This window comes from Megalops cyprinoides, chromosome 22, assembly GCF_013368585.1.
Source record: "Megalops cyprinoides isolate fMegCyp1 chromosome 22, fMegCyp1.pri, whole genome shotgun sequence".
Taxonomy (NCBI): Eukaryota; Metazoa; Chordata; class Actinopteri; order Elopiformes; family Megalopidae; genus Megalops; species Megalops cyprinoides.
Genome location: NC_050604.1, coordinates 10,329,777 through 10,343,210, shown reverse-complemented (window position 1 = coordinate 10,343,210; position 13,434 = coordinate 10,329,777). Strand labels below are relative to the sequence as shown.

General features: G+C 48.6%; 1 protein-coding gene across 1 annotated transcript in view; it reads right to left on the bottom strand.

Moving 5' to 3' along the window:
• LOC118769363 (lysine-specific demethylase 4C-like) overlaps window positions 1-13,434 on the bottom strand; it is a 119,866-nt gene that overhangs the window by 40,305 nt on the left and 66,127 nt on the right. The window contains exons 11-15 of the mRNA XM_036516396.1: window positions 11,360-13,236; window positions 10,715-10,841; window positions 5,809-5,990; window positions 5,204-5,411; window positions 1,675-1,751 (exon numbers count right to left, since the gene is read on the bottom strand). Coding sequence (XP_036372289.1) covers window positions 1,675-1,751; window positions 5,204-5,411; window positions 5,809-5,990; window positions 10,715-10,841; window positions 11,360-13,236 — 2,471 coding nt within the window. The remainder of the gene's footprint in view (window positions 1-1,674; window positions 1,752-5,203; window positions 5,412-5,808; window positions 5,991-10,714; window positions 10,842-11,359; window positions 13,237-13,434) is intronic.

The window sequence follows — 13,434 nt, the reverse complement described above, 5'->3', positions numbered from 1 at the left end:
GGAACAAAGGGACGTGCAGGCTTTGATAAGTCATTCATTACCAATCTCTGCACAGCAGCTTTCCTTTCCGATAAAATACACTGATGGACATATTCTCAGGGCATAAACTAAAAAAATCAGATATGCATATGTTTAACTACACAAAAATGAAGATGTTTGACAGAAAGGAGCCCTACACGTACAAAACAAATAAATTAGTTTGGTTCATATAAATGTACAATTTCATATAAAACTGTTCAAAGAGATTTGCTAATGTAAAAGTAAAAACAGTGTCAAAAGATATAACATATATGACATTCATATATTATATGTTGCTTTTCCTTCAACAACTGCACATTGACAATAGTTTTTGTTTGTGATGTGTATGTATTTGAGAGTAAGCCCCTGGGAGCTTATAAGAGTTTAGCTTGATGTACTGGATGCACATATCAAGTCACCAACCCTCGGCGGACTTCTGAAGGCCAGGCACGTCCAACCGAACACTCTCCTTGCTTTTTTCTCCCCTCATAGAAAGACTCTGGCTCCACGTCAGGGTTCACAAATGAAACGCGGCTCTAACTGGCGGTCTACCGCTCTTATTCCAGAGAGCCGCCGCTCACCTTGGTTCCAAAGGTGAACTTCTAAACTTGAAAGAGACTCATCAAACAATCACATTGTTTATCCCATTGAGAAAACTCTGACTGTGTATATCTGAGGAATTTGGGCCTTTGTCTCATATTTCCTCCTAAAAGGGCTCCTTGGGTGGTGCTAACAGAAAATAGAATCTAGGCTGGATTCTATTTTCTGTTAGCAGAAAATAGAATGTTTGGCTGGACGTGCCAAGCATGTATAACTTGGCTTTTGTAACAGCCAATAAGTAGGTAAGCGTGTATATGAACATATGTCAGTTAGCATGTAAGTACGCATATATTTCAACTTGTACAGGAGTGCTGGGCACAGCAAATGCAACTTTTCTGTACACTTGCATGCCTACAGACTATTTTCGGTATAACATTTGAGTATTATGTTCCTTTACAGTGCATGGTTTCTGCTTTGTATGGGTGAGTGCTGCTCTGTGGTGGCAGTGGGGCTGTAGCTGATAGCATGTGGCGTGATGTGATCGACATAGTTATGGCCAGCTCTTTATCCTGGCGGTCACCCTGCGTGGTGTATGCGAGCGTCCCTCTTTCTGTGTTGCCTTGTGTGATAAGCACGAAGCCATGAAACCTGGCTTCATACGACCTGCTAATGCAAAGCCATCAGATAGCACGCATAGGGTTGCGCCAACAGCTCTGGCGTGTTAACCCTGTTATTTCAGCTCTATATGGCAAGGCATACATATGCAGCTTGAAAAAGACCTACAATATACCTTATGAGGTCGTTGACCTGTTTCCTCGGCGTGTCTTTTTGAAAACATAATGACCTTGTCCCACAGTTCAAGTCAATGTTGAGATCCTCAAAAGCACGCAATGTGTAACGATAACTGCACGTTAAAAGGCCTAACAGCCAGATGATGACTGAAAATGACCAAAAGCCTGAGCCATTTCAAAGAAAATAACATATATCCATGACTGAATGAATGGATAAAAGAATAAATGTGAGGGAGTGACTTCCCGACTGGATGCTGAATAAATATGCATGGACTGGGGCCCGACATCTGTCCCACACAGGAAGTCAAAGGGCAACGTCACTTACCGCTGTCAAGTCTCCATTTACGCAGCGATCACATGACCAGTTACTGCAGACATCTTGTGAAGGTACGCCGTAGCAACCTACAGACATAAAAAAGCGCACAGTCAGGGAACAGCTTTGGCTTTTTATACATTAATACTAATTACCCCCTAAATTTTCACACCTATACACTGTTTTCTAATGCAGTGCGCTATCATTCTCGTGAGGTACTGCGCATCAGATTTATCAAAATGACAGTTTACTGCTGTTCTGATCTAGAATTACTGTCCGCCTGTCACCCAAGAATGATGTATATGCCTATAACCTCTTAATAACATAGTTATATTTCAGTAAAGCTTTATTTATTATGCTGTAACACTTTAAAGTGTCTTCAGCATTCTTTATCAAATGCGAAATAAATTATAGAATGTTCTAGCGCCTGTAACCAATGCTTAGGCCCTAACTCCACATTGTAGAAAAAAAGTTTTATATTCTGGGTCACTTAGACCTATGTTTCACAGTCTGTGTGAACTATACCCCACTCAATCATATCCGCTTTTCAAAGCTTCCTCAAGGGAGCAAAACAAAAATTTTTTTTTTTTTTTTTTTTGGGGGGGGGGGGATCACTACGATAATCTATTACAGAATAATCATCAAGGCAGTCTGAAGTTTCATATTCAATTTGGATTTATTCCAGTGTGAAAGTTATTGATTTCAGTTCTTAAGATTAATCAGAATTCTAATTAAATCTTCACCTCAAGGATCATGCCTTGTCCTCAATTTTGCCACAAAATATTTAATATAATATCTGTGACACACAGAGGTTGTAGGGAAGCCATGTGGCTCTGTATTCACATGGTAAGATTCTTGCAGCATTCAATATTTTGGTCACTGCCGAATGAAAGCTCCGCACAACACAATATTCTGCTTCACAATTAATTAGCAATTTTGCTTTGAGTTACTCAAATTGAATTATTCATGCTATTATCAGGCTTGGCGTCTGACAGCACATTGCGAGAACAAATAGACCAAAGGAGTATTTGTTTCCATTGAAATAATGTCAAACATAACCAAACCGGGAAAGTAAAAAAAAACACTTTGTTCGTAGGAACAGTAATTAAGGGATGTGCCTCACAGCGAGTATTATCTGTGACAGCAAGTGACAAAGAGGGACACAAAAAGGTTCCAAACTAGAGTGCATCCGGCTAGCTGTAAGGAACTGTTGGTATGTTTTAGGCAATCTGTGAGTAACGGAAGCTGGAAAATGCTATCGCAATTCGTTACATTCCGCCTTGATAAACACCACGACAGGCAACCAAAAAGACATATAGCGTAGCACACAGAGCAGACAATGTTGTTGTGAGCATCATTTTGACCTCGCTGATGATGATGGAACCAATAAGATATTTGTGATATGTAACGTATGGCTCCTTGCTACACGTACACCAACCGATGCGGCTGTCCACTGCACCAGCGCACAAAGTAAAGGTTCAAGGACAACTGATGCTAACTGTCAGTCTCTCCATACCATTACAGGTGGATTCCATTCCCTGGTCATTGAACAATTAAAAGTTCATTGGCACAGCGAGGTTTGAAAAATTTCTGACTAGTAACAGCTACAATCATGGTGCATATTAGCCTTGAGTTGTCACTTGAGTTCTGACCGAGTGGTCTTGAGGTGGTATCAGCACCGGAACTAATAAAAAGTTCACAGAATATCCTGGAGGCTAGGAACAGTAGAGATAAATATACACATGACTCAAGCTGGCAGGCCACCGCCGTCCAAATCACAACACAACTAAATGACAGACCTGGCAGCTGAGAGTGAAAGACTGACCCTTAATTATCAGACTTGGGAGGCTGCTGAGGTGGGCATAGGCTATTATTGTATATTAAAAGACGCAGCGGCATTTGCATGGCCTGAGCATATAATTATTGTTAGGAGTGAAGGAACAAAGGACTGAAGGCTGGAGGCGGTAAAACATTGGGGTTGAGGGCAGCTAATGATCTACCTATTATTTCCAGAAAGAAAATATGCCCTTGATTTCCGTCTACAGAAGTCAAAAATAAATCAAAACTTCAAAACTAGCATTTGTAATTCAGAGTATCATTAATGTCATGCTGTTTTATTCTGCAAAAAAAATCACTGGTGACTGACCATACATATAGCTATTTAGCCTTTTTTTTTTGCTGTTTTGTGTTTGCAAATCCTTAGCTTTTCTGTAACTCAAGCCTTGAACCGGTTGTAATTGAGTTGAATCTACATCCACATCACCCATCGGTTAGCCACAGATATGCCTGGATTGTGATGTCGTGCTCTGGGGCTGGTCATCAGACAGCACCAGTCGCTCAAACAATGCACTCGAGGAGCCTGCAGCGTGTGGTCCAGACAAAACACGAGGAGAAAGTATATTGGCCTAACCACCCTCCCTCCCCCCCTTTAAGTTCAAGCATTTGTCACATCCTATGATGATTCATCTCCATAAACCAGTCTGAAAATATTTTTTTCTTTTCCTTTTTTTTTTTTAAATAAGCATATTCAGAAGACAAATGGGTTTAATTTCTGCCCTGGCAGCCGAATAAAACCCGCAGCTTGAAGGACGAAATGTAAGAGCTCAACAGCTTCACCAGAAGCCTGTCACGTTTAAATGTTTCCCTTTTGTAAACAAGTCCTGTTGTTAATTATAAAACCAAACATATGGGGGCCTCTGCACCATTCGGCAAAGTTCAAATAACAGATTCGGGGGGAGGGCTGGGGGACGGGGGACGGAAAATGAGATGATATTTATGCTGCGTGCAAGGTCTCGGATTCCTTGGGTTTTCCGTGAGGTCAGGCGGACTCCCGCTCACCCCCGTTCACCTCGTACAGGGCCGGGGGCGATCCGGAGACGCGCAGGGGGAAGTGGCGCGAGTGCGGTATTGGCGATCGATGCCGCGGAGGAAGTGTGCTGTTTGCGTCGGGGGATTCACCCGAGGGAGCGACGGTTAGCGGAAAAACAGAAGGAAAAAAAAAAAACGCGGAGCGAGCTCGGTGCGCTCGCCGTACGGCAAGACCTCTCGGCAGTCTGCGCTGGAAATGGGAATGCTTTTATACCAGGTGCACCGAGACGCTGGAAGAAAACACCTCTCGCTTGTGTTACCCAGAATCTCAGAGTCTTCTGAGAAACATTTTTTGAGGCAATGACCTTTCTGAAGCCTATAGACAAACACTGTGTGTCTTAGTTGCCAGTCTGCACTTTACCTGACCACTTTCTCCATGTGTAAAATGTAGAAAAACAGTTTGAATTGAGTATGTTGAATGGTTTGAATTGAGTCTGAATTGAGCTGAGCTGTATTGGGCTGACATCATTTCATCGCATTGCGCTAAAAACTAAGAAAAAAACTGTAATTGCATAATGTGCTAATGTTAGGTTTACATTCTTCTCATTTTGAGCTACTAACTAGAGGGTACTTTTAAATAACCCTGTAATACCCGTATTACCGTACGACTCATTCCCCTGTTTAATGAGTGCATTCCTTCGTTGGCTGTGATAGTGAGGAGGGCGGTACTTACTCGCATGCACCTGCACACAGCACCTCCTGCAGGAGATGAGGGGGCTGGAGCCGTCCTCCTCCAGCAGGGCGTTGGGAGGGCAGGACTCCTCCCGGTACGCGAAGCAGATCTCCGGGATGAGGGGCTTGGTCCGGAGGGCGCCTGGGGCCTTTGCCGAGCCCGGGACCGCCTCCACCACCACCCTGCTCTCCTCGGCCTTATCCTCCGGCTGTGGGGGCCCCAAAAAAAGAGGCGTGAGCGCAATCCGGCTGCAACGAGCAGAACCCTGGGAAAATGCCCGGAGCGAGCGTTCTGCGCGTAACCGGTCCCCAACCCAAACCACACAATAAAGACCCAGAGCAATCAGGCCATGATTGCTCTGCTCTGCCCGAAACGAAATTCCGACACAGCTTCTTGCCTTCGCATGTCCCTGCGCCAACGGATTGAGCTGGCAGGCAGGATTTTTTCCTGGCAACGGGTTTGACACTGATAATAAAGAAAGGGATGAAATGCATTCTTCAGGCAGCGGTAAACCCTGGCTTCCTTCGTTTAGATCCCTGCTCGTCTCGCGCCTCGCATGTAAAGCGGAGGGGGGAGGGGCCGCCGGGTTCGGCTCGTGCGCCTACCTGATAGTACGGCATGAACAGCGTGCACACCGCGCAGTACGGCTCCGTCTTGGCGGCGGCGGCGTTGTACTCCCTCTCGGCAAAGAAGTTGGGCTTCCTGCTGTGCCACAGGTGGACAAGGGGCTTGGCCCAGGGCTCCACTTCCTGCGCCTCCTCCTCCGTCAGGGAGGGATCCGGGAGTTCTGGGGGGGGGGACAAGGTGGAGCGGATACACTCAAAAACTCACGGAGCAGTGCAGACAGTCGTAGGCTTACACTGCGCACCATCAACTCCATTCCAGTTAATTTTGCAATACAGGGCACGTACATCCCAGGAGAGAAAGGGGAGGTAGTCAGGACTTCATACAATAATGTGGTTAGGTTTAGGTGATGCTGGTGACAACATCAGATCTTGTCATGGCTAGCTGCAGTGACCACCCTCATTTAAACAGCCTAGGAAAGATGACCTTTAACCCTTAGCCAGCAAGGAGCCAGTGCCATACAATCTGTGTACACCAAAGAGCAGGGGCAATCTCTAGGAATGGCAGACAGGGATTTGAAGGGAATGATGAGGACAGGAATGAGCACCAAGGTAAACAGCTCTACTCCGCACAGGGGGATTCTGCCTTATCTCCTCTGCTTAAAATTTCTAAAGCAAATATAGGGCCACTTGCTGGATGGAAGGATGCCAGCTCCAGCTTCAGCTGAGAGGGAACGTGAGGCCAGGGACACGTTCAGAGTTCGATTTAGCTTTTGCCCCTCTCAGCTATTTCGCCTCTGTCGTTTGGGGCCACTTTGTGCCACCCATTTTTTTTTTTACTAATGTTTTGTATGAGTTTATGGAGGGCACTCCGGTCAAGGCAGCTGCCTCTCTTATGAATATCATGTGCTTGCAGTGAGATGAGTTACTGAATCGGTAAACAGTGCAGACATTCCAGCTATTAACAAACCGGGAAAAAGGAAAACACAAAACTATTTCTGCAAATCCCATTTCATTATGCACTTCATCACAATCTAACACTGTTGTCTCCCGACAGGGAGGGAAGCTGAATTATGTTCTTCAATGATGTAGGGTTCAAGCAGAGGTGGACACCCCGGCTTCAGAAAGTAAAAGTCCTGCCACCTATTTGTTCTAACCATTCACTAAACAAGGTGATTTCACTAATTAGCTCCTCTACCTGGCTGAAGAGTTGTGCTAATTAAATTCAGCTGGTGTAGTGCATGGGTGGAACAAAAGGACTTTTACTTTCTGAAGCCAGGGTGTCCACCTCTGGATTCAAGTAAATTAAAAAAAAATGCAAACGAAAATTTATTCCGCCAAATTTACCACATCGATTAAATGAAAATGAAATTGTATTTAGTATGCTTGCAATCTCATGCAGACCTGCAAGAAAACAAAAATCCTCTCATCAGCTGGTGCAGAAGACCCAGGCTTGCATGATCTGCGTGCTGTTTAACGAGGAAGGACGGACAGTTCGCTGAAGAGCGGGGTTTTGCAATCCGCCCTCCTGGTTGGATAGCAGATGAAATAAATCAGGATTCCAGCCAGGGAACTCGAGCCGTCAAGCTGAGCTCCCCCTGCCCCGGGTCATTTGGACACGGCGAGCCATCAATCTGTCACGCGGGTCTTAGGGCCACTTTGGGCTGGAATAAAACGCAGATAATTAACGGCTGTTATCGTGCTCCGGATTCACGGATGTCGTAACTCTTGAGAAGCTTCGATATGCGTCTGGCGTGGCGTCAGAATCACGTGCGCGCACAGCCCCCCAGGGTACCTTGTCCCGGGGACCCCCACTGGGTCAGCTCCGCCGGAGAATGTTCACGTTATTGGAGTCCAACCCCCCCCATACCCCCCCCCCTGCATCTGAACTCGCCAACCCCTGATATGCGTGTGAGTGTGAGGCCACGCTTCCCTGCAGACGGAGTGCGGGCTTTCTGAAAGCCAATCTGACAGCAGATAAAAACAAGATGGAGAAGCCCGAAATGACTCTTCTCTGGCCTCATTATCCGCGCCGATATCTTGCCAAACGCTGACCCGGCGCATTCCTGACCCCCGCCAGTGGGTCACTGTATCACCATCAGCCCCCCGCTGTCCCCCCGTCCTCCGTCACCCCTTTACCCTGACACTCCAGCAGACACGAAAAGGATCAGGGGGTCAGACATTCTTTAACCCGCTGCACCGCATGCAATAACACCACACCGACCTCTTTTTTTCCCTCTCCCCTCTGTCTTTCCCAGCAGTCTGTTTCTGGAGGGCTTTGACCCTCCGCAAGGTTAAAGGCATGGACTTGGGGCCCGGGAAATTTAGACAAATTTAGTGCGACGCGTGGGCCCCACTCTACAACTCCCCTGTGCGCGATTCCAGACCCGTCTTTCCAGCAGGAGCCTTACTTAAACATGAGAAGAGTTATTGGACGTGCCAGGCATGGCTGCAGGCAGGCAGCATGAGGGGGGGCATCAGTTAAAGATAAAAAGTACAGGTCCGGGCCGAGCAGCCATCCCTCTTCAGGAGAAATAAATATATAAACACCCTCCCAGGGTCTGATTATGCAACGCTTGCGGTTTAAAGATTTTCAGACAGCCCTCTTTTCTCTCCTGCATCCAGGCACTAAACTTAGCTGGTTAACACAGACATTTTTCGCGAGCCTGTTAGCAAGGGTGTGCATTCATCCCCAGAAAAACCAGCACCAGCTCCTGCCTATTTTGAATGATTGTTAACATTTATCCACTTGACAGACACTCTTCATCAGAGTGATACACAGGGTACGCAAGGCACATAGGTGTGTGTAATAGTCAGTCACATGAACAATGGCACCTGGAGGGAACGCTGACCACATATGACCCCGAGTCAATACGTCACACAGAGCTACGCTAGCCAGCACCATACAGAATAGACAAACAAGTGCCACAATAGTTAACAATTAGCACACCGAGGATATGATTTCAGCCTCTGAAGTCAGCAACAACCTGATTAAAAATGTCCGTCATATTGTTTACCACAGTGCCATGCAGTGACAAACAGCTAGGTGTGGGAAGCAAAATAAGGAGGTGCGCCTTCAGTCTGGTGATGGAGGATAGTTAGTGACTACACTGAGCGGATCACTCTGCTAACTAGGATAAATAAAAAGCAGGACATGCCTCTGTCACTAACAGTGCTGCAAAACAAACAATCTCACAGGAAAGCGCTGTGGTACTGTACCAGATGCTCCGTCTGAACTATCTATGCTAATACCGTCAGCTGCGAAGCTTTGTTCTCCCCAACCTTTAACACAGTATTGATTTTGTATTGGTTTTTATTTTTGTGTTTTTTTTTCCATTTTGTTTGTTTTTTTATGTTTTTTTTTTTTCACTGATCAGGATCAAAGCCAGTAAAATTCACTTTGTATCCTCTGGGAATCGATCGGCAGCCCCTAATCAAGTTGCAGAGAAATACGGAAAAGATGAAAACGTCAATAATAATGTTCTGCTGAGCAGCAATGCTCAAACTAATTTAGCCGCTGGCACTGAAAAGTCATGTGACCCCCGACAATACTCACAGGGAGAGAGAGACATAGTCGTACCCTCATCAATATAAAGATCGGCTGCACTCAGACGAAAAACTAAATCGCACAAATGGCGTGATCTATGAATGCCCATCTGAAAACCTGTAGCAGGGGCTCCCTAACTTTACACACCCAGTAATGAAAGAATAGGTTTACTCTAAAACCCCTATATTAAAATGCATCCTAATATTTGTTCCAATATGGAATCAGTATTTTTTAAAAGATGTGTCAAAATAGATGCAAGCACATTAGTCATTGCTGTGTTTAATTAGTATGAAAGTCTATGGTCTACGGAAAGGTGCAATGTGTTTTCACATGCATCTCTTGACCCATGTCAACCAATGGGTCACAACGCACAACCTACAATCCGCAATCCACTGGCCCACCGGGCAACAGGTCATAACACACCCTTTTTTGCATTTGACATTTGACTAAATAAGCTGTGTTAATGTATGTATATAAAGATGAATTCTGTTTTAATCATCTCTACAGATAAGGGGTAGAATGAAGCTAGGAATGAGAAACTGTAAGATGAACAAGATGAATCACCCAATTCAGATTTTTCTTAATGAACACCTCCACGCAATCTAGCAGTCTTTCCACACAGACCGTAACAACCTCAGCAGGATGGTGGAACTAATTAGCTGCGGCAGATCTGCTACTTTTTCAGGGTGTTTGAAGGCAAACGCATCGAGCTGAGCCGGAATGAAGAGGGCTGACGGCCGGCCCCGGCTGGCTGGCCCCGTGAGTCGGGGTCCACTGCTACGGGAGGTGCAGACACGCACACACAAGCTCGGCTGGTCCCTCCGCATCCGTGAGAGCGAGCACACACCTCTGCACGCGTGAACGCGCGCTCACAACGCGTGAGCGGCTTTGTTTCGACACGCGCCGCACAGGCTGAAGGATGCACATTTTCCTCAGAGATCGGCGAAAAAGAACAGCCGTTTTATTTTTCTTTCTTTTACACACTACAGCCTGCTCGCCGGGAAGCACAAGTGCTCAAATGTATTATACATTGGGGTTAAATAATGTATCATTCTAAATATATAAACAAATCAGAATTATATCTTACATTTCTGCACGTGAAAAAAGGACAAGGCAATGTGAGAAATTATTAAAACTGAAATTATTCAGTGAATTAATCAGTGGATTAATTAACCAGTGAGTATTTGCTTCGCAGCATTTGGAAAAACAAAGACCCACCAACTGAAACTGTTAGCGTTAGCGAGGACGCTGATCTAATGACCAACGGACTATGGTGACCCCTGACCTCAGGAAGAGCTTTCCCACTGTGATCTGTGGCGGTCGAACAGCGGTATGGACTGCGTACTGTGGCACCGCCTGCCCTTCTCTGTGTGGTGCCTGTGGGACGTGGACGCGACTCACCCTCGTCACTGGCGGCCTGCTGCTTGACCGCGCTGGGCACGGCGCGGGCGGTCGGCTTCCTCAGCGGGTGGCGCCAGCTCTTGGCGGTCCTCTTCCTGCCCACCTTGATCACCACCTGACTGGAGCTCTGGGAGAGCAAACGCAATCTCTTAGCGTCAAACTTACCATCTCCACAGACAGATAAGCCTCCCGCGGCTCAAGTAATACACTTCTACAAACATAAATCAACTCTATCCACTCAGCGTAGGGGGAATATTTACCGGTGTTAAACACAATAGTGCCAAAATGACTGAAAGATCATCTAGGGAACACAGAGATGTGCCGTGATAAAATTTTATCTTCCCATTCCTGATTTCATGTAGCATACTATGTGTATCTACTCTGCTGAAATTACTTTTCAGGATATGCACAGCAAAAGGTAAGTATATGGAAATGAAACTCAGGTAAAGCCTTTCGTAGGATGTGCAAAGCCCACACTAAACCAGTCCTCAGAAGACAATCTCTCTCAGTTGTCTTTGATTCATCCAATCAACTGCGTTCTCCATTTTTTTTCCCTTTGGGTTGCCACCCTTGGTCCTTTGACCTTGGGGTATTGAAGGCTCTTGCACAGTGAAATGGGTGGGGCTGGAGGCAGGTGCCACTCACAGTGCATATCTCCCCCGGCTCCAGCTCGGTGTCCCCACACTCCAGCTCGCTGAGGTTGTTCGCCTCGGTCGACTCGCTGCTGGTGTCCCCTCCCCTCGTGGTGCTCCGCTCAGCGTCCGAGTTCCCGTCCTGGGAGGGGGACGGCTCATCTCCGTAGTAACCCAGCATCCCCGCCCCGCGCGGGGTCAGCCCCTCGGCCTCCTCTTTCGCCATCACGCGGGGGTCGTACCCTCCGTTGACGGACAGCGGGTCCTCGTGGGGGGCCTCCGTCGCCCCCGTCTCCCGTGCCGAGGGGGCTCGCGGTTTGGCCTCCGGGGACTCCGCCCGGCTCCACATGCCGTGGCTCGGGGAGCCCAGGCTGTAGTGACCCAGGTCCTTGTCCCGGGGCAGGAGGACGGGGAATTCCGGGTGCGCCTCCTCGATCAGGACCGCGGGGCCCTGGGAATTCAGGCTGTCCCAGATGCCAGCGGTGAGGGCACCGGCCTCCACACCACGGTCATCCGACGCACAGCCTTCCTCTACGAGGCCGACCCCGTTATTTTCGGTCGGAGCGCTATATAAGTAACAGAGAGGGGCAGTGAGAGGGTGCGCTTGTTCTGTTAGTGTTGTGCTCCCCGTGTCTGACCCCGTGTCTGGGTTCATCTCACAGCTGTGAGAGGAAATGGGACACTGCTGGTCAAAGCCACAGGCTGGGGGACGGACATCGCAAGGGACCGGAGTTAGAGTCTGCAGCTCTTTGACTGAGGCCACCGCATCCCCCTCCTCCTCACCCCCCTCCTCCTGGGTGAGTTCCATCGGTAACGCCACAAGAACCTCAACAGCCGAGGGCGCAGACAGGTCCTGCTGATGCTCGGAGGACTGGCTGCGCTCCTCAATGTGAAGCAGAGAGGCTTCAGTGCAAGCTCCGCCCCTTATCCCAGAGGGCAGGGCCGTTTCTCTGTAGAGGACCGGCGCGGCGGGGTCCTCCAGGGGCGTGGCTGCCAGGCCACAGGCCTCCCCGGCCTCGTCGCCCACCGCCAGGGTGAGGGCGGGCATCTCCTGGGAGGGCGCCCCCAGGAGGTCCTGCTCCTCGTCCGCCAGCTCGGGGGTGAGAGAGGGCATTTCGCTGCTGGGCCCGATGTTGGCCACCGGGGCGGCGACACTGAGCGGTGTGGGGGAATGGTTCTCTCCGCTCCTGTGCAGCAGGGGAGGGGGGGAGTCTCCCCTAGCACTGATTGGTGGCGCAGAGGGATCCTCGGAACCCTGAGCCGTGGCATTGCAGTTTGGCTGAGGGCTGGGGCAGAACTCTTCATTAAGCTCCGCTGGGGCAGAAACCGCAATACGATCCGCTGCTGCTGAGCTCAGATGTTCTAATACAGGGCTTACTAGTTCTGTCTCATGGGTACTGAGATGGGGAGGGGCTTGATTGTCAGCGCCAAGCACCGGTGATTGAGCATCTACTTCCCTGTGAGACGACGGGGCCGCACTGCACGCTGGGTCCTGCACTGCGTCGCCCTGTAAAGTAGCCTCATCCTGACTCTCCCCCGCCGGGGAGCGCAGCCCGGCGTATTGTGGGCTGGCGGAGACGTCTGCGTGGAGGTCGTGAGCGGCCACGCCACCAAGACACCCAGCGGGCAGAGGAACGAACTCCGGGTTTGGGGAGGGGGGGTCACCGGCTCGGACTGGGGACTCCCCGTGGCCGGCTCCTCCGGCGGGAGGACGCCGCTCCCCCTCCTCTTCCTCCTGCCGCCCCTCCTCCCCACCCCGCTCTCCCCCGGCGCTTCGGTCCGCAGCGGGGGCTGGAGGGGAGGGCCTGGCTCGGCTCGTCGCACTGTCGCTCTCTATCCGGCTCACGCTAACGGTGCACATCTTCCTGCACGTGGCCGTCTGGCTGTCCCCTGGGTGACAAAACATGTTAGCCGAGCAATAAATCACAGAACGGACACCCAATTTAGCTTCCTAATCTAATTAATAAGAGCCAAAAGTTCTGCTCAGAGATAATTTACTGCAGACATTTTGAGTAGTAACATCAAAGAAAGACTGTTTTCTGAACATACGTAAAGCACATAATGTATATCTATTAAAGATTATAGTTA